General features: G+C 44.7%; 1 protein-coding gene across 2 annotated transcripts in view; it reads right to left on the minus strand.

Annotated features, from left to right (window-relative positions):
* rhbdl2 (rhomboid, veinlet-like 2 (Drosophila)) overlaps nucleotides 1-24,590 on the minus strand; it is a 62,073-nt gene that overhangs the window by 30,966 nt on the left and 6,517 nt on the right. The window contains exons 2-3 of one of the 2 annotated variants that reach the window (XM_078237820.1): nucleotides 5,485-5,697; nucleotides 2,254-2,402 (exon numbers count right to left, since the gene is read on the minus strand). In XM_078237820.1, the coding sequence (XP_078093946.1) occupies nucleotides 2,254-2,402; nucleotides 5,485-5,688 (353 nt within the window). In that variant the 5' untranslated portion in view covers nucleotides 5,689-5,697. Of the gene's footprint in view, nucleotides 1-2,253; nucleotides 2,403-5,484; nucleotides 5,724-24,590 lie in introns of both variants that reach the window. The other variant, XM_078237819.1, reaches the window with a different exon arrangement.

The following is a 24,590-nucleotide window of genomic DNA, read 5'->3' on the forward strand; positions in this document are numbered from 1 at the left end:
TAAAATAGGACTATAGAAACATAGGAACAGGAGTAGGCCATTTAGCCCATCCAGCCAATTAGATCGTGGCTGATCCTCTACCTCAATGTCATTTTCCCACACAATCCCCACATCTTTGATATCTTTCATATCTAGAAACCTATCAACTTCTGGCTTGATAGTGCTCAGTGATTGGGCTTCCACAGTCCTCTGGGGTAGAGAATTCCAAAGATTCACCACCCTCTGAGTGAACAAATTCCTCCTCATCTCAGTCTTAAACAGCCTGCCCCTTTTTCTGAGATTATGTCGCCTGGTTTGAGACTCACCAGCCAGGAGAAACATCTTATCTGCATCCACCGATTCAAACCCTGTAGGTATTTAATAAGTTTCAATGAGGTCACCCCTCATTCTTCAAAGCGCTAGGGAATACAGACCCAATCTCCCCAATCTCTCCTCATAAAATAATCCCACCATTCCACCAGTGAACTTTGGTTGCACTTCCTCTATACAAGTATATCCTTCCTTCGACAAGAGGACCAAAACTGTACACAGTACTCCAGGTGAGGTCTCACCAAGGCCCTATATAACTGCAGCAAGACATCAAATCCTATTGAAATGAATGCCAATAAACTATTTTCCTTCCTAATTGCTTGCTGCACCTGCATGCTAGCTTTTTTTAAAGTTCACTTAATAGTGTCAAACATAGGCTTACATTAACACTGCAATTAAGTCACTGTGAAAATCCCCTAGTCGTCACACTCCGGCAAGGGTTCGGATACTCTGAGGAGTATTTAGCATGGCCAATGCACCTAACCAGCATGCCTTTCAGACTGTGGGGGGAGACCGGAGCACCCGGAGGAAACCCATGCAGACACAGGGCGAACGTGCAGACTCCGCACAGACAGTGACCCAAGCCAGGAATCGAACCTGGGTCCCTGGAGCTATGAGGTAGCTAATATTAATCACTGTGCCACCGTGCCGCCCCATAGTGACTCATGAGCAAGGTCACCCTGGTCCCTTTGGACACCTGGATTTCCCAACCTTGCATCATTTAATAAATATTCTGCTTTTCTGGGTTTTTTCTGCCAAACTGAATAACTTTCCACTTATTCACATTATATTTTATCTGCCATATTCTCGCCCTTTCACTTAGCTTTCCAAGTCCTCGCAAAATCTCCTTGCATTTTCCTCATAACCCACATTCCCATCCAGTTTGGTGTCATCAGCAAATTTGGAAATCTTACACTTGGTCTCTGCATCCAAATCATTTATATACATTGTGAACAGCTGTGGACCTAGCACTGATCCATGTGGTACCCCGCTCGTAACAGCCTGCCATCCTGGGAATGATCCATTTATTCCTACTCTCTGCTTTCTGTTTGTTGATCAATTTTCAATCGATGCTAGTATATTTCCCCCAATCCGGTGCATTCTAATTTTATTTACTAACCTCCTGTGTGGGACCTTATCAAAAGCTTTCTAAAAATCCAAATACACCACATCCACTGGTTCTCAATTATTACTACAAGCACTATCCTCAAAAAACTCCAAGAAGTTTTGTCAAATATGACGGGAGGAATTCTCCCGTCCCGCCCGTCACGGAATTGTAGTGGGCAGGGGGCGGACCATACAGAGATCCATCGACCTTGGGCAGGATTCTCCGGTTTTGGGACGAGCGCGGCCGGAGAATCCCATCTGACTTCTTTCATAAATCTATGTTGACTCTGTCCAATTTTACCCTTTTTTAATTGTCCAGTTATCACTTCTTTTATAATAGAATCTAACATTTTCCCTACTACTGAAGTCAAACTAACAGGTCTGTAGTTCTGCATTCTCCTTCTTCCTCCCTTCTTCAATCGTGGGGTTCCATTTGCCACTTCCCAGTCCTCAGAAGCCTTTCCAGAATCTACTGAATCTTGAAAGATAACCACTATTGTACCCACTATCTCTCTAGCCACCTCCTTCAACACTCTAAGATGAAGCTCATCTGGTCCAGGGTATTTATCACCCTTCAATCCAGTTAACATTTCAAATCGTTCATTCATTCTAATTTCCTTTAGCTCCTCAGTTTCACAAGTCCCTTAGTTGCCTAGTATTTCTAGGGGATATTTGGTATATTCTTCCGGGAAGACAGACGCAAAGTGACTGTTTAGTTTCTCTGCCATTTCCATGTTCTCCTCAATGAATTCTCCTGTCCCTCACTTGTAATGGGCCCATATTTGTCCTCGCTAATCATTTTAGAAATAAAACAATATTTCTGTGAGAGACACTTACCCAGCATGCACAAGCATGTAAGAAATAAATCTCCAGGCTTCCTGTCTCTTGTCAGGCCTATATATAAATGGACTCTCCCACACCCCTGTGTCCAAGGTAATCCACTGCTTCTGAGGCATCCAGACTGCATAGTAAATGAAAATAGCCAGCTGAAAAATAAAATGAGAATTTCACAATGGCATATTCAAACACAAATTCTCCAGAAGTAAATAATTTAGCCAACTAAAGAATAAAGTTGCTGCACTTTGTGGGAATTATGAATTCCTGGAAAATAGCAAGTGGATCTGATTTATTGTACTATTCTATTCGGAGATCCAATATTTGCGTATTTATACAACTCATCCAAAGAATCTGATCCCACACGACATGCAATAGTCCTCCCAGGCCACCTAAGTCTTTTATTCAGCAACCGCATTTTATTCTCATTTTATCTTTCTCCCCCTCTCAGAGAATTGTGCGCCACTGGAGAAAACTGCCTCCAAACAACCAATCTCAGTGCAATAAGACAACAAGAAAAGGATAAGGGGTAAACTTTTTAGAACTGAGGTGAGGAGAAATTTCTTCACCCAGAGGGTGGTGAATGTGTGGGATTCATTACCACAGAATGTAGTTGAGGCCAAAACGTTGTCTGATTTCAAGAAAAAATTAGATATAGTTCTTGGGGCCAAAGGGACCAAGGGATGTGGGAGGAAGGGGGAATCAGGATATTGAATTAGATGATCAGCCATGATCAAATTGAATGGTGGAGCAGGCTCAATGAGTCGAATGGCCTCTTCCTGCTTCTAGTTTCTATATTTTCTATGTAGAAGGGAAAACAAACACTTCCTTAGCCACAGGACTCTCACACCACAACTGGCAAATTAGGAAGAGGCTGAAGCCCTCTCAGTGTGTAATGATACAGCCATAAATCATGCATAGTATCTGCTCTTGCATTTAATCCTCACCATATTTTGAAGCAACAGACATCTCTAGAGTTTCCAAAGTGGGAAATATGCAAGTATTTGTGAGTTAATTCAAAATGAATTTGGCTTCTATCTCAATTTTACCAACAAGCATTATGAATAATATTAACATTGTTAAAGTCTGCGTGTATTCTTTACTTTGTTCTCACTTTGTTCTCACTTTGTAAGTGAGCGATGACCTTCTTATATCATGATAAAATAAATTGTATTATTTTTAACAGAGGAACTAGGAGAAGCCCAAGAACAAATGGCATGGTTGTGCCAACTTAACGGATAGAAATACAATTTTCACCAGCATAGTTTGAGAACTGCGCAAGCCATAAAATATCTCAATCAAATCAGACTCCCCTAAACAAATAAATCAGATCCGTTCTGACTTTTCGTGTCCCATTCAGCAACTTATGACGTAAAAGGCAAAATGTTGACTCAGAGTAATTGTTCTGCACAACTCAAATTATCATATTTAAATTTCCTATGCAAATTGCTTTCATTTCTGAAAACTGTCGATTATGCATTTTTAAAATATATTTTTCAAGATCCAAAAAGCATTTTTTTGCATAAAAGAAATGCAAAATACTACGGATGCTGGAAATCTGAAATCAACACAGAAAATGTTGGAAATACTCAGCGGGTCAGGCAGCATCTGTCGAGGGATAGAAACAGAGTTAACGTTTCGAGTCCCCAATGTGAGTCTTCTTCAGAACTGAAAATTTGAAAAGGCTCAGTAGTCCTCATTTCAAACTGTGGTTTGAGTTTTCAAACTGTGGTTCTCCCAGGTGTCTACTGTACTTTTTGGTGTATAAGACAAGACTTTATTCACCAAAAGATCAGGCCTCATCTTATACGCAGTTTTGACTTATCTATGAAATAGTCATTGATTAGTCAGAATAGACGCGTGGATTTTAGACCCCCGTGCCTTTTGAATTGTGAGTATAAATAAATCCAAGCAAACCAAAAATCTCCAGTCAAGTCAAACCAATCCTATACGGCAGCAGCTTTTCTGATGTAGAGTAAACTGCACTGAAAGTGTTCATAGTCAGTGATCCATTGGTATAAGGATTAATGGACTAATGTATGCTTTTGCAGTTGTCCTGGGAGTCATGTCTGTTACAAGTTTATCTGTGTTTGTGTTGTGTGATTTCTTTTCATTAATAAATGTACCAATAGAATATATGTGACTGATCTGGTCTCGTCGTATACACTGCTTCGACTTGTATATGAGTGGAGTTTGGAAAAATTGGAAATCTAACCAATTTGACTTATACTCCACATCAACTTACACACCAGAAAATATGGTATATAGGATCCCAGGGTCGCAAGGACCTCATGAGCAGCTGTAATATTTTTCTGTATTTGTGGACTTGCTAGCACAATATTTTGGTGCATTGAATAAAATATTTCCTTTGGGTATCGGAAGCTCTCCAAAGTTAGGGCACAGGTTTGGCTGAAGTGCCTTAATCTTTGCCGGGCTCCCTACAGAGAAGAGCATGAAAATCACTGCTCAAGGCCAAGGTGAAAACCATAGCACAGACACAAGGAGGATTTTAGAAATCCATAAAATTGTATGATGAAGACAGAAACATGTCAGTTGATAAGAAATAGGTGTCATCATCTCAATATCTCCAGTTTATTGTTAGTGCATTGGTCTTGCAGATCTAGTGAAGTTTCCTCCCACACTCCAAAGATGTGCAGGTTAGGTGGGTTAGCTATGGTAAATGTGCGGGGCTACAGGGATAGGATGGAGGGGAGGGCCTGGGTGGGATGTTCTTTCGGAGAATAAGTGCAGACTCAATGGGCAGAAAAGCCACTTTCTGCACTGTAGGGATTCTATGAAAGAAAATGCTACCAGACCTGCTGAACATTTCCAGCATCTTCTCTTTTTATTATGGCTTGAAATGCTTGTTCATCAACTGAATACTGAAGTTGTATTGCTACCATTTATCATCTAACAGACAGCTATTCTTCATATAGTGAAGAGTTTTAACATGTATAATGGTTAGTGTTCTTTTTGATAATCCTGGTTACTGATGAATAATGAGAAATATAATTGGATATAATGCTATAATGTTGCATCTCTGAATATATAAAGACAGGAATGTAAAAGACTAAAATGTATTTTTGGTCCATCTGGCCTGCCGCAATATGGAGCTGTAAAGCGAACTCTTAGAAAACTATCTTACTTGCAGTGGCAAATCAGAGAAAGTCATTGTTCTCCAATATGCATTCACCTATTCGAGTTATATTACTTTAGCATAAATGTGGACTGTACCTCAGCCAAACTTATGGAGATAATGAAGATCGGTGGAGGAAGACAGTTTGCTCTTTCCATATAGCGACTTCTCGTGTCTTCAGGAAGCATCCAGTTAGACACTGTTGTGTGAACCTTATGACACCATGAGCAGCATTGTGGCGATTCTCTATTCGCCGCTTCATTCAGATTTTCAGTTTCTGCTTCTGTTGGCTTCATCTCCATCTTCAGCACCTTAGTAAATCCGAATTCCGTATTATCTGTTTTTATTAAAAAGGTCACAACATAAACAGTTACCAGGACACCAAAATTCATCAATTCAGAATGACACATGCCAGGATCAGAGATATACTACTCTTGGCTTATCTGCAGAAAATAGTACAGCAAAGAAACATTGTAATATTGTGCTTTATCTCTATCCCATTATATCATCAGTCTGGGTAAATACTGGCTATTCAAATTACTAGTGTTGAATTAATAGATTTGATCACATAATCAGGATATTTTCACTGAGCTCTTTCACAGCATTGAGCATCTTTTGTTTTGCTCCATCACTAAAGTCTGAAATATCAAAGCACCTGTGGCCCAGTTAGAAATCCCTTTTATGCTTCTGAACTGCACGGTTCTGGGTTCAGGTCCCATGGCAGGGTTTGAACGCAATGTCAATGCTGACACCACAGTGCATTACTGAGGGAGCACCGTGCTGTTGGAGGTAGACTTTTTGGATGCGACATTAAAATGAGGTCCCGTCTACCTGTTCAGATAGATGTAGGAGATCCTATGACACTGTTGGGAAGAGGAGCTGGGAAGTTACAGAATCATAGAATCCTTACAGTGCAGAAGGAGGCTATTCGGCCCATCGAGTCTGCATCAACCACAATCCCACCCAGGCCCTATCCCCATAATCGCACTTATTTACCCTGCTAACCCCCTGGCGCTAATGGGCAATTGACCTAATATAGGCCAACCAACCTAGTTCACATTACAGCTCCATATAGGCCAATCCACCTAAGCTACACATCTTTGAACTGTGGGAGGAAACCAGAGGAAACCCGGAGAAAACCCACGCAGACAGTGGGAGAACATGCAAACTCCACACAGACAGTGACCCAAGCTGGGAATTGAACCCGGGTCCCTGGCACTATGAGGCAGTTGTGCTAACCACTGTGCCATCTTACCGCCCTGGTGCCCCAGTCAATATATATCTCTCAATAAATAGCACAAAAAACAGATTTGTGGGAGTTTGCTGAGTGCATGTTGGCTGCTGCATTTTGTACATTTCAGCAGTGACTACACTTCAACGGCACAGTGGCACAGTGGTTAGCACTGCTGCCTCACAGCACCAGGGACCCGGGTTCAATTTTGGCCTTGGGTCGCTATCTGTGCGGAGTTTGCACATTCTCCCTGTGTCTGCGTGGGTTTCCTCCGAGTGCTCTAGTTTGCTCCCACAATCCAAAGGTGTGCAATTTAGGTGGACTGACCGTGCTGAATTGCCCCTTAGTGTCCAAGATGTGCAGGTTCAGTGAATTGAGCATTTGCAGGGTGACAGGGTTAGGGCAGAGGATTGGGCCTAGATAGGATGGTTTTTCAGAATGTCGGTGCAGATTTGATAGACTGGATGGCCTCTTCTGCACTGTAGATATTCTATGATTCAATGATTCTAAAACTTCATTGGCTTTGAGACATCCTGTGGCTGTGAAAATTCCTATATAAATACAAGTCTTTCTTTCAGCGAAGGACACCTTGATTAAAACTACTTTAGTTGAGGACAGCAAAGCATTCAATCAAGTCAGATCTAGTGGTGAATTATCTCTCCTCCATTATCTTCTCTTTGCCTGGTTCCACCTTTATCTGTCCAAGCCAGAAACGATCCTGAAATGACTTCTCTTCCTGAAAGTTCCCCTAGAATCTGTCTCGACACCCTCCAATATCTCACCTACACACTGCAGATCATCCCAAGACATAATTTCAAGTTTCATATCCATGCTGATGGCTTCCAGCTCTTCCACCATATCTCTGGGCTCCTTCACTGCCTCTCTGATGTCAGGTTACTTGTGTGACATGAAATCATTGGATCAACAGAAGTTTCTTCCAATTAAAAATTGGGAGTGTTTTTGGTTGTCATCCCAAACTCCAGTCACAGCCAGCACCCTCAAGCCCTCCTTGTTCATTGCCTCAGACTGAACCAGTTCACAACCTCGGCATCCTATTTAACTTTGAATGAATTTTTCAACATCATCAATACTATCTACTTCCACCTCTGTGATCTCTGCCCCATTTTAACCCATCTGCAGCCCATCCATGTTTTTGTTATCTCCAATTTCAACTAATTCTGCTGCTCCCCTGGCCTGTCTCCCCATCTCCCACCCTTCATACATCTGATCCAAAACTTAATTGCTTTATCGCAAAACTTTATTAAGTTCATCCTCAAGTTGAAAGCCCTCCAGAACCTTACCAATCCTAATCTCTTTAAGATTCTCCAGTCCTGCAACTTGTTTTCCTTCACCCCACAATTGCGGGCTGTGCATTGAACAAATCCGAAGATGTGCGGGTTAGGTTGATTGGCCGTGCAAAATTGCCCCTTAGTGTCAAAATGGGATTAGCAGGATAAATACATGGGGTTACGAGAATAGGTTGGGTGGGATTGTTGTCAGTGCAGACTCAGTGGGCCGCATGGTCTCCCTCTGCATTGTAAGGATTCTATGAACCATGTATTCATTCCCTGAACCCCCTCATTTCTCTGCCTTCTTTTAAGCAGCTCTTCAAAGCATTTTAGTAACCCACCCTGATCTTCCTCTTGGTTTAATTGCTCTTTGATTATGTGGAGAGAGAAACAAACCTTGCATTGCAAGTCAATGAGCTGCGTCTACCTGAAATGTTAACTCTGTTTCTCTTTCCACAGATGCTACCAGATCTGCTGAGGTTTCTCCAGCCGCATGGCCTACTCCTGCTTCTAGTTTCCATGTTTCTATTTGCTGCTTTTATTTCAAATTTCCAGCAGCTGCAACATTCTTTTATTGTCCAATTTTGCTCCACTGAAATACTTCGGGGTATTTTACTATGTTATAGGTGCTATATAAATGTGGGGTTGCTGATGCCGAGCTCTGTCTTACTCCACTGAGTTACTGAGGGAGCTAGCTGAAAGAACAGAAAACAATTGGGATTAGAAGAGGGATGTAGGAAATAAAGGAGATAAGGAAATGGTCAGAGATTGCCTCCAAACAATGGGTGAAGAGAGGTCACGAGAGATAAGAAGGCTGATGAGATAGCCAAAGGTATGGTCCAGGCAGTTTATATGAAGAGAAGAAAGGAGGCAGATAAATCAAATGAAAGGAGAGATAGGGTTGGACCAAGCATGCTCATTGTAGAGCAATAAATAAACAACAAGGATTTGAAAGGAGATATGTGATAGATGGAAGAGACTGAGGTTCTTAAAAAGAGGTATGATTTCAGAAGAATAGGGAAAAAGCAACGGGGAAATTTGTAATAGAGCCATTGTCACCGCTGTTTTGGGCAGAAAGTCCCTGCCTGGGACTACAGTTCAGCAGGCCCAGTCCTGGGTGGGCCCTATGAAAGACTTAAGCAATGATTTCCAGCTGGGCAAGCCATTGCCTGTTACCAGGGGAACTCATAGCCAATGAGTCCCACAGGGAGATCACTCAGTGATTTCCCATGGATCTCATAAGGGTTATCACACCCACCAAAATTAATCTCCAATTTTCTGTCGGTGTCAATTGGCATCATAATAATTTATGATCAATTTGAAAGTGACTTTGTGTTTTAGGTATTTGATGAGGAATATATGAAGGGCAGCAGTGAGCGTTGGTTGAATGGGTAGAATTGAGTGTCGCCTGTGAGAGAACATAGCACAATGTGTAAATGTTGGAGAGATTAAATCCAAGAGCATTCAGAGGATTGGATGATCATTGGCAGCAAAGAATGCGTGTTTCCGATGGTTGGTTCTGTGAAGGCCACACAAATGACACAGGGAGGAAAAACTAAACAAATGTATGGACTCTTTTGCTGGTAAAAGAGTACTTTGAAAGAGTTCTTCCATAGTAACTTTATTGAAGGACAAGGGCAGCAGATGCATGGGAACACCACCAACTGCAAACTCCCTTCTGAGCCACAGACCATCCTAACTTGGAAATATATCACCGCTTCTTCACTGTCACTGGGTCAAAATCCTGGAACTCCCTCCCTAACAACACTATGGGTGTACCTACACCTCAGGGACTGCAGCGGTTCAAGGAGGCAGCTCACCAAGACCTTCTCAAGGTCAACTAGAGGTGAGAAATAAATTCCAACCTAGCCAGCGACACTCACATTCCATAAAAGAACTTCAAAAACTGTTCCAACAAAAAGGATATTGCACTCCACAGCATCCATATTCCATATACAAAACAAATGCGTTGAGATGGAACACTTCTGTCCCCTCATTTCAGAGGTTTTTCCATGTTTTCTACTCACTGATACAATGCAATTTGAAATAGGACAGGACAGAGTACATGTATTATGGTCAGTCACGATGAGACTGCAGCCGTACATAAGATCTGGCATTCTACCAAAAAATTGCCAAGATGTTTGTTTCTAAGTGGAAATCCTGTTTAGGCAGGAAACTACGCACAAATGTTTAATAATATGCAACATTTGGAACATTAACATGAAGCCTTCAGAGTTTATTCTGATCCCTTGATGTGGCGCCACTCAAGTGCATGGCTATTTTCTTAATGATTACAGAAACATCCTTTAGATTTATTCATCTGGTTTGAGGTTAGTTATTTACGTGACCCACACTACAAACTCCAGAGCAAGTATTTTTAGGGTCATAATTACTTCCTGTGCTTGAAGCTCTAATTAAACTACCAACAAAGAATGCTGGATAACACACATATATATAAGAACTTGAGAGATGTTTCAACATCATATAACAGTAAAATCCTGCATGGTAAAGCACTGTGTCCTCAAGCCATCCTAAATCATTTCACATCCACTGCTTCAGTACTACACAATTATGTGGATAGGCTTGATCCCATAACCTTCTGATAAGCAAGTTGAGGCTGGTTGAGGCAAGATGACACACAAATTGTTCTAATTATTATTAGGTCTGCAGAATCTGTTGAGTAAGCCGATCTGAGTCATCTTCATTTACAAACAAAGACCCTGATTCTCATGAGGACTTGTTTCACTTGGTGCGTCTCGGGTAATAGGGACTCTCAAACAGCACTAATGAGAAAAATATGAAGTGAAATACACCATTAGTTGTACCACTCCATAGACCTCTGTGTTGCCTCTCCATTACCATTGCCAAAAACTGAAAAGTTAATTAGTTTTGCCCCTCATAAATAAATGATAGCTGCTATTTTCCTCCATTTTATAGAATAATCATAGAATCCCTACAGTGCAGAGAGTGGCCATTTGGCCCATTGAGCTTGGACTGACAATAATCCCACCCAGGCCCTATCCCCTTAACCTCAAGTATGTACCCTACTAATCATCCTGACACACTAAGGGGCAACTTAGCATGGCCAATCAACCTAACCTGCACATCTTTGGATTTAATCCAGTTTTCACATGGTTGCCATCTAGAAATAACAACGATGGTACTGATAATCTGGTAGTGGCCTGATTTAAGTTGACAAGTCTGTGATTTTGATTCTGTGCAAAAGCGATTGAAGGAAATGAATCCTGTGAGTTGGTGCATTTTCTGTTTGATTTGCCAGTTGTATTAACCAATCTGCTCCCAACAATTCCTATACTTCTAATACAATTCAATCAGGCCAGATAAAGTCGCATCAATGCTCTCCATCCAGATAATCAGTGCAATATCTCATACTCCCTCCCCTCACCAACCTTCTCTATCCAGCAGAGTCTGTGTGTGATCTTCCCATTTGTTAAAACTCTTACTGTGCTCTTCCCAACAGGGTCTGGGATTCCCTGCTGGTTTTATAAGCAGCTGTAACTGTAGTTTGCAAACTAATTTCACAAAGCTCTTTTACACTTCCTGTCTAAATTAATTTCTAGGATAAAGAGTTGTTAGTGTTTTAAAATACATCAAAGAACTAATTTAGTATCATCATAATATTATAGATAAATTTACGATTTCACTATTTCACTAGATCACCTCAATAGTGAGAGCAACTCAAAATGATAGAAATTTCTTAGTGATTAAAACTAGATATTAATATTTGACCAAAGAGGTCTTGACAGCCTGTGAACACCATTATGTGGGATTGGTTGATAGAAATGACTGCTAGCATTGACCATGCTGCAGGAAGAAATGTACATGTAACTTTTTGTTTGCACTTTGGTTTGCCTGATCTGGCAAAGCCAGGTCCCATGGATAGATGTTTGTTGATGTAAACAAGAACTAGTGGAATATTTATATGATGCCTCTAATGCAATAATACATCTCAAGGCACTTCACAGGAGTGTTAAGAAGCAAAATTTGACATTGGGTCACTGAAGGAGATGTTTGGGGCGGCCCAGGGACCCAGGTTCAATTCCAGCCTTGGGTCACTGTCTGCGTGGAGTTTGCACGTACTCCCCGTGGCTGCATGGGTTTCCTCTGGGTGCTCTGGTTTCCTCCCACAGTCCAAAGATGTGCAGGTTAGGTGGATTGGCCATGCTAAATTGATCCTTAGTGTCAGGAAGATTGGTAGGGTAAATACGTGGGGTTGCAGGGATAGGGTCTGGGTAGGATTGTTGTCGGTGCAGGTTCATGGGCCAAATGGCTTCCTTCTGCACTGTAGGGATTCTGTGTTAAGGAAAATGATCAAATGCGCAATCAAAGTTTTGAGGAGCGTCTTAAAGGACAAAGAAATGGTAAAGAGGTAAGGAGGTTTAAGGAAGGAATTCTAGTGTTCAGGGCTTAGCAGCTGAAGGCACATTCACCAAAGGTGCAATAATTAAAATCAGGAATGCTCAAGAGGATGGAATTGCAGGCATGCAGGTATCTCAGAAGACTGTCAGCTTGGTGGAAAATACAGAGAGAGGGAAGAGCAAGACCAAGGAGGAATTTGAAAACCAGCATGAGAATTTTAATATTGATGCACTGCTGAACCAGAAGCCAAAGTAAGTCAGCAAGCACAGGGATGATGTGCGGACGTGACTTGTTGAGAGTTAGGACATGGGCTGTAGAACTTTGGGTGACTTCAAGTTTACATAGGGTGGAAAGTGAGCAGTCAGTCTGGGTGCATGAACTCCATTCAGTGTTGTACTTCTAAATGAGAGAAGTATACAAACTGGACCCACAGGTGCTTCTTCACTTAATAAAATTGCTGCTGTTGTAAGATCAAATGCTGTAAAACTGAAGCTCCCCTTTCACTTCCTGTTTTTTGGAAACTGCTAGAGAACACTGTGACCGTTGAAATCCTGGCAGATGCAATAGGCAGGACAAGGTCAGAAAGATATGATGTTATGGAGTAGAGTATGTGCAGACATAAGGCTATAAATCTAGCCCTGATAAACCTACTTCCCTTTCTCACTAGAGTTTGATTAATCAGTTTAATTATTTTGGGCTTATTATGTTGATATAAGTGAGATAGACTTCTAACTTTAATCCAGTTGTGTATTGCATCTAACTGCACTTTATGCTTTAAAAATAGTTTTTTTTTTACAAGCACAGTATACGGTAGGCTGAATTGTGCCTGGCGATATTTTAAAACAGTAAGAAGTTTAACAACACCAGGTTAAAGTCCAACAGGTTTATTTGGTAGCAAAAGCCACAAGTTTTCAGAGCCTTAAGCTCCTACTTCAGGTGAGTGGGAATTCTGTTCACAAACAGGGCATATAAAGACACAAACTCAATTTACATGAATAATGGTTGGAATAAACCTGTTGGACTTTAACCTGGTGTTGTTAAACTTCTTACTGTGTTTACCCCAGTCCAACACCGACATCTCCACCTCATGACTATCATTGATATTTTAAAAAACACTTTTTAAAGGATTACGAGCTTCTTTCTCTCACCGAGGTCAGCCCTTTTAGCCACAGCCTGTTATTTTGAAATTCAAGCACTTGTCCCAATTAGGTTCTTTTCTCAGTTGGACCCCTGTTAAATGTCATTTCACAATGGTGGCTGAATATTTTTACCTTGACTTATAAAGGCAGGAATTAGCAGTGTATGCCTTTAACTTTGTATCATTTGCAAATCTTTCTCATAAACATTTTAGAAATCTGATATTCTATGGAAATCATTAGTCTGCAGTAATAAATCAGGTTCAGTTTTCATTAATGGACAAAACGTGTCAAATTCTAGAACTTCACCACACAACAATGGTGGTACTAGAAGTACCACCATCACTTTCACAAGGGCAACTGGCTAGATTGGGCAATAAATGTTGATCTTGCAAGTCTTGTCCATTTCCCAAGAATGAATGAATTCATTCCATTACTTTATGGATGAAGATGGTATCTCTCTTTCTCCTCCTCCCTTTTCCTGCTAATCAGTTGATTGAATATGTTTCATCACTAGATTTCAGAAGCTTCAGGCCACTGAAGGAACATAAGCAGCTGCTCAAACAAAAGGTGCTGTTAATTTTTGGGAATTGCCCTGTGCAACACTACAAAATATCAGTGAATGAAAATGATGCCGTTGACAAGGTTAGTTAAAATCTGATCCAATATAAATTGTGATGCTTAGATTTGGACTTAAAAAGGCACTTCTCATTTTCAAAATCACCATTGTGCAGTAGATGTAAATATTGTTGTGACCTTCATCATGAGCCATTGTTTCACAATCAGTGTGTACTTTGAAGATTCTTGTATTATGAACAAGGCGGAAATAGTTTTATCTTCAAAGCCATTGTTTACTTCAACTGGCAGCATGAGTAAAGTTTAAGTTTGCATTTGTGAAGAGGTTCACAGCAACATTTTTAACTTAATCTAATTTGCAGGTATCAGGCTTTTTTTATTGAAATGTTGCTTCAATGTGCAAGCATTTTAACTACTTCATAGAATCATAGAATCACTACAGTGAAAAGGAGGCTATTCGGCCCATCTAGCCTGCACCTACACTAATTCCACCCAGGCCCTATCTCTGTAATCTCACGTATTTACCCTGCTAATCTCCCTGACACTATGGTGTAATTTAGCATGGCCAATCAACCTAACTTGCACATCATTGGAGTGCGGGAGGAAACCGGAGCACCCGGAAGAAACCCACGCAGACACGGGGAGAATGTCCAAACTCCACACAGTCACCTGAGGTCGGAAATTGAACCCGGGTCCCTGGTGCTGTGAGGCAACAGTGCTAACCACTGTGCCACCATGCCACCCTATTAAACCTATTTCTAAAATTATGCAGGCTTCATAATATAAGTTTTTAATTCCTTTCAATTATGGAGGTACACCCATTTAAACCTGAAAGCATATTAGTTTACTTTGTAAGACATGCTTGCCAAGTGGGAGTACTTGGGTCACATGTTTCCATGAGACTGGAGTCCATGCTCCAATGCACATCCCCATAGCTTATATTAACAACTCTACAAGGTTAAAAAAAATCCCTAGCATGCAACCAATTTTCAATTATTCTTTCTGACTCAGAATCAGTTTCCATTTACAATTTAGGGTGACATTTTAAAATGACAATGGGGAGGAATGTCGTTGAAGCTGCTCTGGCTCTGGCTGTCGTAAGTTTGGTGAAAGTACGATGGAAACTTTCTGGCAAAGTTGACAGCAGCACTGGGGCAGCAGTTCCATGGAAATACTCCACCAATATATTGTTGCCTTAACTGGATTGTTTTTGCAATGAATCTTTCTGCTGCATCCTTTGCTGTGCTATCTCTGTTCCAACCTACTCCAATACTTGGTTTGCTTTTATGGAATCGGTTTGCTGCTCCTCTGCTGGGATTTGTTCACTCCACACTGAGCTGGCTTTTATCTATTCCTGATGGTTCCCATCCTGCCGTTTTGGACCCTCTCATAGCATCTCTTCCATGTCCACAGATTACCAGGAAATGTCTGTCTTTCCAAATCCTCACCTGAATTCCCTCACATTTAGATGAGCAGTTTAGCTACTGATCTGGAACCAAGCCAATTACTTCCCTCGCCCTCATTTTTGTCCTGGTTTCTCTCGGGCCCTTTTCTCCCATCTCCTTTGTTGTCTGCCAGAAAAGCCATCTTCCATTTCTCTGCTGACAACCAATTTACTCCTGCCAGTTGCTACCTAAATCCATTGTTATTTCTCTACTTTCCTACTCTTCAATGTGATCCTAGACTTGAAGCCCACTTGAATAAACTCACAGTTCCTTCTATACTTCGCAGCGTTTCTTAAAAGGTCCATCCAGGCTATTGTCACTGCCTTCTTACAAATAGCAATTCCAAATAATCTATCCTTCCCTCTTGCTGACTTTCCCATTCAAGCATGCCCGCCAAGGAGGCAGGGGAAGGTACGGGGGCTCTTCCTGTATCACTTGTTCCATTCACCACTGCCCAGACTCTGCCAGCTATTATTGTCCTTCTCTGCATTATACTCCAGAATATCCATTGACTTATGGATAAGGATCCTTCCATCCACTAGCTTAATATGGATGGCTGCATCTACATCAGATCTGACAGAAACTTGCCTCATGAATGGTGTCACCTTATCTCCGACTAAAACTTCTCCACATTTGGCTGTATCTGCCATCATCTGCCTCACTCAAATCACAGTAACGTGGTCTTTATTACCAAACCACACCTTGATCCCTCCCCATACCCTTTGGCATCTTCTCTTCCTTTGAACATGGCACCGCTTGTGCACCCCTTTTATCTCCTGTGTTCTCTTTTAAACACCTCATCCCAAACACCTCTACAAAACCTTGTGGCCAAACAGGCCATCTAAAATGGCAATTTGTAAAGCACTCTGGGACAATTGGGCAAGAACTAAAACAGCAGGCTGCAGCCTAAAAGACAGAGATAAACAGGCTGCAACCCAGACGACTGAATACACAGGATATGGGTCATGTCCAGGACAAAGGGGACTTTCTGGTCAAACTGGGTTGTTTACCAGACATAGGGGTGCCGTAACCCCTTATTTGGGAGGGAGGTGTGTACTCCACGTGCCCCCAGCACCTACAGACATGGCCATTGGGGACACACCCAGAGATTGGTGTGGCAGCACCCGATTGGACTTTATCGATCAGGGTGATCAAGTCCTGATCGATTGATTGGCAATGGCCAAAAGGAGCGCGAAACCCAATGGGGTATAAAGGGTGCTGCGCAACCAAGCATCTGTCTCCCTCTCTCTGACCCCACGAACTACAACAACGGTGACCATCGCCAGCGATGACCAGCACGAGGAGAGCCACCACACCTGAGAAGGAAGGAAGACCAGAGCCAGAGTGCCAGACCAGACTGATGCGCGACAATCAAGCACGAGGTACAAGGCTTCAGCGATTGAAGGCTTTTATTGACAAACAATGGAACTATCTAAACACGAGTACACCATTCCAGACTGGAGGGGTCCCGCCTGAGCAGAGGGTCTTATACCTCTCCCAGGAGGTGGGGCCCGACCGGGATGTGCCATAACAGCATCCACCACAGGTATATTAATCCCACAGTGTAAACACCCTAGCCCAACAACAACATTATAACAACCCCACAGTGTCAACACCCTAACCCAACAGCAACATTGGAATAACCCCACAGTGGTAACCAACGATGGTTCACCACATTCACCCCTCCTTTGAAAACAAAGGCTGGCGGGGTGCGAAAACAGATTACATATATACAAAAAAATCTACAAGTCCAGACGGTCTGGAGGACCGAACCGTCGCTGTGATCTCCTCAACACCGGTTGTGACACCGGAGCAGGTGCTTGCGGTGGCGTTCTCTCCAAAACAGCGTCCGGCTGTCCCCTCAAGGACTCACGGGCCGGTTGACCCTGGTGAAGCGGTGGTGCAGGGGATCCCGGTACCTTCTGTGGTGGCGCCGATCTCCGAGTCTCAGGCAAGCTGTACATGGGAGTATAACTGTTATGCACTGGTCCCGGTGCTGACCGCGCCACGTCCAGGGAAGAAATAAGTGATAGGGGATTCGTGACAGGGGGTATGGGAGCGACAGGAGTTGCTACGTCCCCTGCGGGCGCCAGGTCTCGAATCGAGACTGTGTCCTCTCGCCCGTCAGGATATGCCACATAGGCATACTGAGGGTTGGCGTGGAGGAGTTGGACCGGTTCGACCAAGGGGTCGGACTTGCGGGCCCTTACATGTCGCCGCAGAAGGACGGGTCCTGGGTACGTCAACCAGGCTGGTAAAGATATCCCCGAGGATGACTTCCGAGGGAATGAGAACATCCTCTCGTGGGGAGTAGCATTGGTTGCCGTACACAGGAGGGAGCGAATGGAATGAAGCGCATTTGGAAGGACCTCCTGCCAATGGGAGACTGGAAGGCCCCTGGACTTCAGCGCCAATAGGACAGCCTTCCAGACTGTAGCATTCTCTCTCTCCACCTGTCCGTTGCCCCTAGGGTTGTAACTCGTGGTTCTACTAGAGGCAATCCCGTATGAAGCAGGAATTGCCTCAAGTCGTTACTCATGAACGACGAGCCCCTGTCGCTATGTATGTAGCAGGGGTACCCGAACAGGGTAAAAAGATCACGGAATGCCTTGATCACCGTGGCAGTCGACGTGTCCGCACAGGGGACAACAAACGGGAACCGGGAGTATTCATCTATGATATTGAGAAAGTACACATTCCGGTCCGTTGAGGGAAGGGGGCCCTTAAAATCCACACTCAGCCTCTCGAAGGGGCGAGTGGCCTTGACCAATTGTGCCCGGTCAGGTCGATAAAAGTGCGGTTTGCATTCCGCGCAAATCCGACAGCTTCTCGTTACTGACCTGACATCCTCCACCGAGTAGGGCAGGTTGCGGGCTTTTATGAAGTGGTAGAGCCGAGTGACCCCAGGATGGCACAGGTCATTATGGAGGGCGTTCAAGCGGTCCTCCTGCATGGTAGCGCATGTTCCGCGCGAGAGGGCATCCGAGGGCTCATTGAGTTTCCCTGGACGATACATAATATCGTAATTATAGGTGGAGAGCTCAATTCTCCACCGCAAGATCTTGTCATTCTTGATCTTGCCCCTCTGTGTATTACTGAACATAAACGCCACGGATCGCTGATCCGTGATCAGGGTGAACCGCTTCCCCGCCAGGTAATGGCGCCAGTGTCTGATAGCCTCCACAATAGCCTGGGCCTCCTGCTCCACCGCTGAATGCCGAATTTCGGGACCTTGAAGGGTGCGGGAAAAAAACGCGACGGGCCTGCCTGCCTGGTTTAGTGTGGCGGCCAGGGCGAAATCCGATGCATCACTTTCCACCTGAAAAGGGATGGATTCATCCACCGCGTGCATCGTGGCTTTCGCAATGTCGCTTTTCAAAGCCTTGAAGGCCAATTGGGCTTCCGGCGTGAGTGGGAAAGTCGTGGACTTGATGAGCGGACGGGCTTTGTCCGCGTAGTTGGGGACCCACTGCGCATAATAAGAGAAGAAGCCGAGGCATCTCCTCAGTGCTTTTGCGCTAGCGGGCAAGGGAAGTTCAGTAAGGGGGCGCATACAGTCTGGATCAGGGCCGATGACCCCGTTTTCCACCACGTATCCAAGGATAGCTAACCTGCGCGTACGGAATACACACTTCTCCCTGTTATAGGTCAGATTCAGGCGAGACGCAGTGCGCAAAAAGTTCTGGAGGTTTGTGTCATGGTCCTGCTGGTCATGGCCGCAGATGGTGACATTATCCAGGTACGGGAAGGTAGCCCGCAACCCGTTCTGGTCCACCATTCGGTCCATAGCACGCTGGAAGACCGAGACCCCATTGGTGACACCAAATGGAACCCTAAGAAACTGATACAGACGACCATCCGCCTCAAAAGCCGTGTATTGTCGGTCCTCTGGGCGGATGGGGAGTTGGTGGTAGGCGGACTTAAGGTCTATGGTGGAGAACACCCGGTACTGCGCAATCTGATTGACCAATATCAGATATGTGCGGGAGAGGATACGCATCCAGCTGCGTATAACGATTAATGGTCTGACTGTAGTCGATGACCATCCGGGGTTTGTTCCCGCTTTTAACCACCACGACCTGTGCTCTCCACGGACTAGCACTGGGCTGTATGATCCCTTCTTTGAGGAGCCGCTGAACCTCAGATCTGATGAAGATCCGGTCTTCAGCGCTGTAACGCCTACTTTTAGTAGCGATGGGCTTGCAGCCTGGTACCAGATTCTTAAATAAAGAGGGTGTGGTGATCTTTAGTGTGGAAAGATTGCATGCGGGGCGCTTTGGACGATTTGGAGGCTGCGGCTGATTCCCTACTGCCAGCGAAGGGAGTGGCCCACCGTACTGTAGGATCACACTCTTCATGTGGACCATAAAGTTTAGTCCGAGGAGAATTGGCGCGCAAAGATGCGGCAACACAAGGAGCCTGTATCGCTCGTAAATTGTGCCCTGCACCTCCAGAGTTACCACACAACGTCCTTGGATCGGTACAGACCGGGACCGTGATGCCATAGAAATTGTCTGTTTGGCAGGTAGAACCCGGAGTCCACACCTCTTTGCAGTGTCAGGGTGAATAAAACTCTCGGTGCTCCCACTGTCAAACAGACAATACACAGTACGACCATTTACCTTGATGTTCATCATTGAACAGTCAAGCCTGTGATGCTTAGCCTGGTCCAGAGTGATCGACGCCACCGTTGGCCCTTGGACGTCACTGCAGGCAGCCGAGGTTGATACTGAGGACCCCTGCTGGTCGCTCCTGGTCGTCGTCGACCAAGATGGCCGCCCCCATGAATCGCACGTGGGTGAGGGCGCCAAGCGTAGTGACTCCTGGTGGTCATCCTCCTCCTCCGCCAGCCACAATGGCGTCGTCCTGGGTTCGCACGTGGTCGGACCTCGTGGGTACTGCGACGCCGATGGAGATTGTCTCCGTTCTGGAGGGTCACAGGCTGCACTGCCGTTCTTGGGCTTCGATCTGCAGACTTTCGCGTAGTGCCCCTTTTTGCCGCACTGACTGCAGATCACCGTTTTCGCTGGACACTGTTGCCGTGGATGCTTGGCTCCTCCGCAAAAATAGCACCGCGGGCCGCCTGGAGCTGCCGCCGTCGTCGGGTCGATATGGGAGCGCGAGCCCGTGGGGCGAGGAGGGATTTGTGCCTGCTCCTGCCACGTTGTCTCCACGTGGTCTTCTGGGTACAGAGCCAAGCTTTTCGACGCAGCCTCCAGTATCTCAGCCATCTCCATCGCTTGGGTCAGGTTGAGATTCCCTTTCTCCAACAGCTTGAGCCGGATGTACGAAGACCCTACCCCTGCCACAAACGCATCTCGGGCGAGGTCGTACATGTACTGCTCAGCCGACACAGCTTTGCAGTCGCAGCCCCTGGCAAGCTGCAAGAGCTCATTGGCGTAGTCCTCCATGGTTTCGCCCGACTGCCGACGTCGTGTAGCGAGGAGGTAACGAGCGTGAATCTCGTTGGGTGGTCTCGTGTATCGCTTTTTCAAGAGCTCGATGGCCCTCGGGTAAGTGGTGGCCGCACGAATTGCGAGGTAGACCGTGTCGCTTACCCTCGCATGGAGGACCTGGAGTCTGTCGTTGTCCGTAGTAACTGCTGCAGAGGCTGCCAGGTAGTCCTCGAAACACTTCAGCCAGTGGTCGAAGGTGTTAGAGGCGCCGACCGCACGTGGGTCCAGCGTCAGACGCTCTGGTTTCAGCATTTGCTCCATACTCTCTTTACTGTCGAGAGTTTTGTGTTTGTCAATAAAATTGATGCGCGACAATCAAGCACGAGGTACAAGGCTTCAGCGATTGAAGGCTTTTATTGACAAACAATGGAACTATCTAAACACGAGTACACCATTCCAGACTGGAGGGGTCCCGCCTGAGCAGAGGGTCTTATACCTCTCCCAGGAGGTGGGGCCCGACCGGGATGTGCCATAACAGCATCCACCACAGGTATATTAATCCCACAGTGTATACACCCTAGCCCAACAACAACATTATAACAACCCCACAGTGTCAACACCCTAACCCAACAGCAACATTGGAATAACCCCACAGTGGTAACCAACGATGGTTCACCACACAGACTACGCAGAGGATGACCGAGACCAGCACACAGATGAAGGCCAATATCTGCTTGGGTACTTGCCAGTCACGCAAAGTTAAGTCAAGGTCTTGTATTGGACTTGAACTCTAGTATTTTCTGTAAGACAACTTATTGTTGGTTGGGTGGGTGATTATTGATTGTGTGTCTTAAATAAAGATTGGTTGTACTAACAAGACGTCTATTCGCAGTTATTTGTCCACCATATAAGGGTTAAAACAGACTGTGCGACAGGCACAACAACCTCATCCCAAGTTTCTCTCCAAGATATTCCTCCTTTACTCCCTCAATTTCTGGATTGAACAATTCCTCATGCTAAATAATTTTAAATTCCTCATGCTAAGTAATTTTAATCTCTAATCCAATTTATCTTCACCTCTCTTCTTTATTCTCATGGTCCTCCAAGTCTCCTTAAACCTCACCCACCATTTAAACTCTCTGATCCATATTCATATCAACCTATTTATCTGCTCTGTCTCATATGGCCTCTCTCCTTCTATGGGCTCAATCACAGACAAGGGCATCGCTAGACATTTTCTTGTATTGTTCACCATCCATGGTTAATTTGTCCCAATAAAAATTTTACTTCATCCCATTCTGGTCATTCCCATCAGTGCTATTGGGTCTTGATTTCTTCAGCCAAAATTGTTCAGTACTCCAGGATCATCTTGAAAGCAAGGATAGTCCCCCGAATAGTTAATCCACTAACCACCTTTTCCTTAGAATGCTTTCCTTCTCTCTTTTTGTTTTTATTAATTTGTGGGACATGGGTGCCACTGTCTGGCCAGCATTTATTGCCCATCTTTAGTTGCCTGAGGGCAGTTGAGAGTCAACCATATTGCTGTGGCTCTGGAGTCACATATGGGCCAGACCAGGTAAGGATGACAGATTTCCTTCCCTAAAGGACATTAGTGAACCTGATGGGTTTTTCCGACAATCGACAATGGTTCCATGGTCATCCTTAGACTCTTAGTTCCAGGTATGTTTTATTGAATTCAAATTTCACCATCTGCCATGGTGGGATTCGAACCCAGATCCCCAGAACATTAGCTGAATTTCTGGATTAATAGTCCAGTGATAGCCATCAGGCCATCACCTCCCCGACACTAGGCCATCGACCACAACACTCATCTTCAACAAATTAGAGGTGCTTGGCTTGACATTAACCTGATCCGTCCAGTGAATGGGGTGGGTTTGGTACTGGTGCCCATTTTACAACCCATCCAGTTTTACTCTCTATCGACTTCAATGGAAAGCAAAATCAGACAGGATTTATATTGACATCAGACACAAATCTGCCTCATTCCCACCAGGTTAAAATTGAGGTTTCAGATTCAGACTATCTGTTCAGCTGTCCTGCTTCTCCAAGTCAAATCTCCTTTCCTGGCTCCACTTCACCTTAGCCCAGATGTCACATCTTCCATTAGTTTCTCTATCTCCTGTGACACCTTTGGCCCATACTGCTTCCCCAAACCACATACAATCTCTTCTGGAAATTCGGCTCTTTAATTATTGCTGATCGTCTTTGGCAGTTTAGCCAAATCTCAGTTTGTTTGTCTGTCCTCTTGTCTTCACTTATTGATCATGACCCACCTCTGCTGTTTCAATGGGCCATTGCATCCTGGCTCCCCAGCATTGGATCGGGGGGTCCACAAAGAAGCACTGGGGAAAGTATTTTGGAAGTTCCCAGGTGAGGGATTACCCAGCAATTGCCTTGAAGGGCTAATTTCCCCTGTACAATTGTGCTGAGTTGGGAACCATCCGACATAATGATTTAAATCACCAGGATGGTTCTACCAGTTTTACACTCATGGAGGAGGGATTTACTGCGCTGATGTCCACCCCACTCCAATGTCTGGCCACCCCCTTAATAGCCCGGGGTCCAGAACCCCCACCCCCACAATATGTGTTCACCCCATCCTCCAGACCATCCCCCCAATGTCCCTCCCTCGATGTCCGAACTCCCCTCCACCCCCCAATGTTTGCACCCCCGTACTCCATAATGTCCGGACCCCCCACACTCCCCCCCCACCCCATGTCAGGACACCACATCCCCCACCCCAACCTTCGATATCCACCTTTCCTCGTGTCCAGACCCCCTGCCCCTGATATCCAGAACCCCCAAACCCCAAAATCCAGATCCCCAACTCCCCAAAGTCCACACCTCTCAACCCCTGCCAATATCCAGGGTCCCACCGCTGAATGTCCAGATCCCCCCCAATATCCAAATCCCCCTATGTCGGCCCCCCCATAACATCCAGATTCCCCCCTGTCCGGACCCCCCCACTATGTCTGAATCTCACCTTCCCCCCCTCCCTCACCTTCTTATGTCCGGTAACTCCCACATCCCATTCATTTACCTTAGAAATTTAGCTTCTCCCTTTCATTGGGACCTTTAAACTTACCTTGTTTTATGGCAGCTAGTGCTGTAATAAGTGGGTGTATCTTCCTTTGCTCTGCTCCTTTTGCACTTAGCTGCTGGAGCCAGGGCTGCGTTTCGTTTCTTCCATCTCTGCCAGCCTGGGTCAAGCAGGTTGAGCAAGAGAGGCGCTTTCCATTTCAAACGCAGGTATATCGCCACGGAGTGGCAATTCACCACTGATTGCCACTCTGAGGAAGTTATGTCACAAGTCACTGAATTCATGCAAGAAGTGGCTTTATAAAAGATCACAATTTTTTTTGAAGAATCAATTGTCTTTGCCATTCTTCCTTCCCTCATTTCTTTGTTATTGCAGCCACCATTCAAGTCTCAGTCAGGATCTCAAGTCAATTTCATGTTGCAAGGAAAGGGCCACCCTGAAATTGTCTAAGAAAATACTTCATGGCAGAACGAGTCCACTGTTTTAAAGCCCACAGGGTAAATTACAGGGTCTTGGTAGTTTTTTCAATACTATAGTTAACTACTGTAATAGAAATGTGTTTGGAGTTGGGTTCCTGTGCCACACAGCAATTACCATAGAGATGGGAATCAAGTTTCCATTGAGTGCAGACTGCCTTTCTTTCCAAATGAGCAAATTATATCTAAAGCATATATGCAAACTACATGGAAA

The sequence above is a fragment of the Mustelus asterias genome, chromosome 21 (assembly GCF_964213995.1).
Source record: "Mustelus asterias chromosome 21, sMusAst1.hap1.1, whole genome shotgun sequence".
Taxonomy (NCBI): domain Eukaryota; kingdom Metazoa; phylum Chordata; class Chondrichthyes; order Carcharhiniformes; family Triakidae; genus Mustelus; species Mustelus asterias.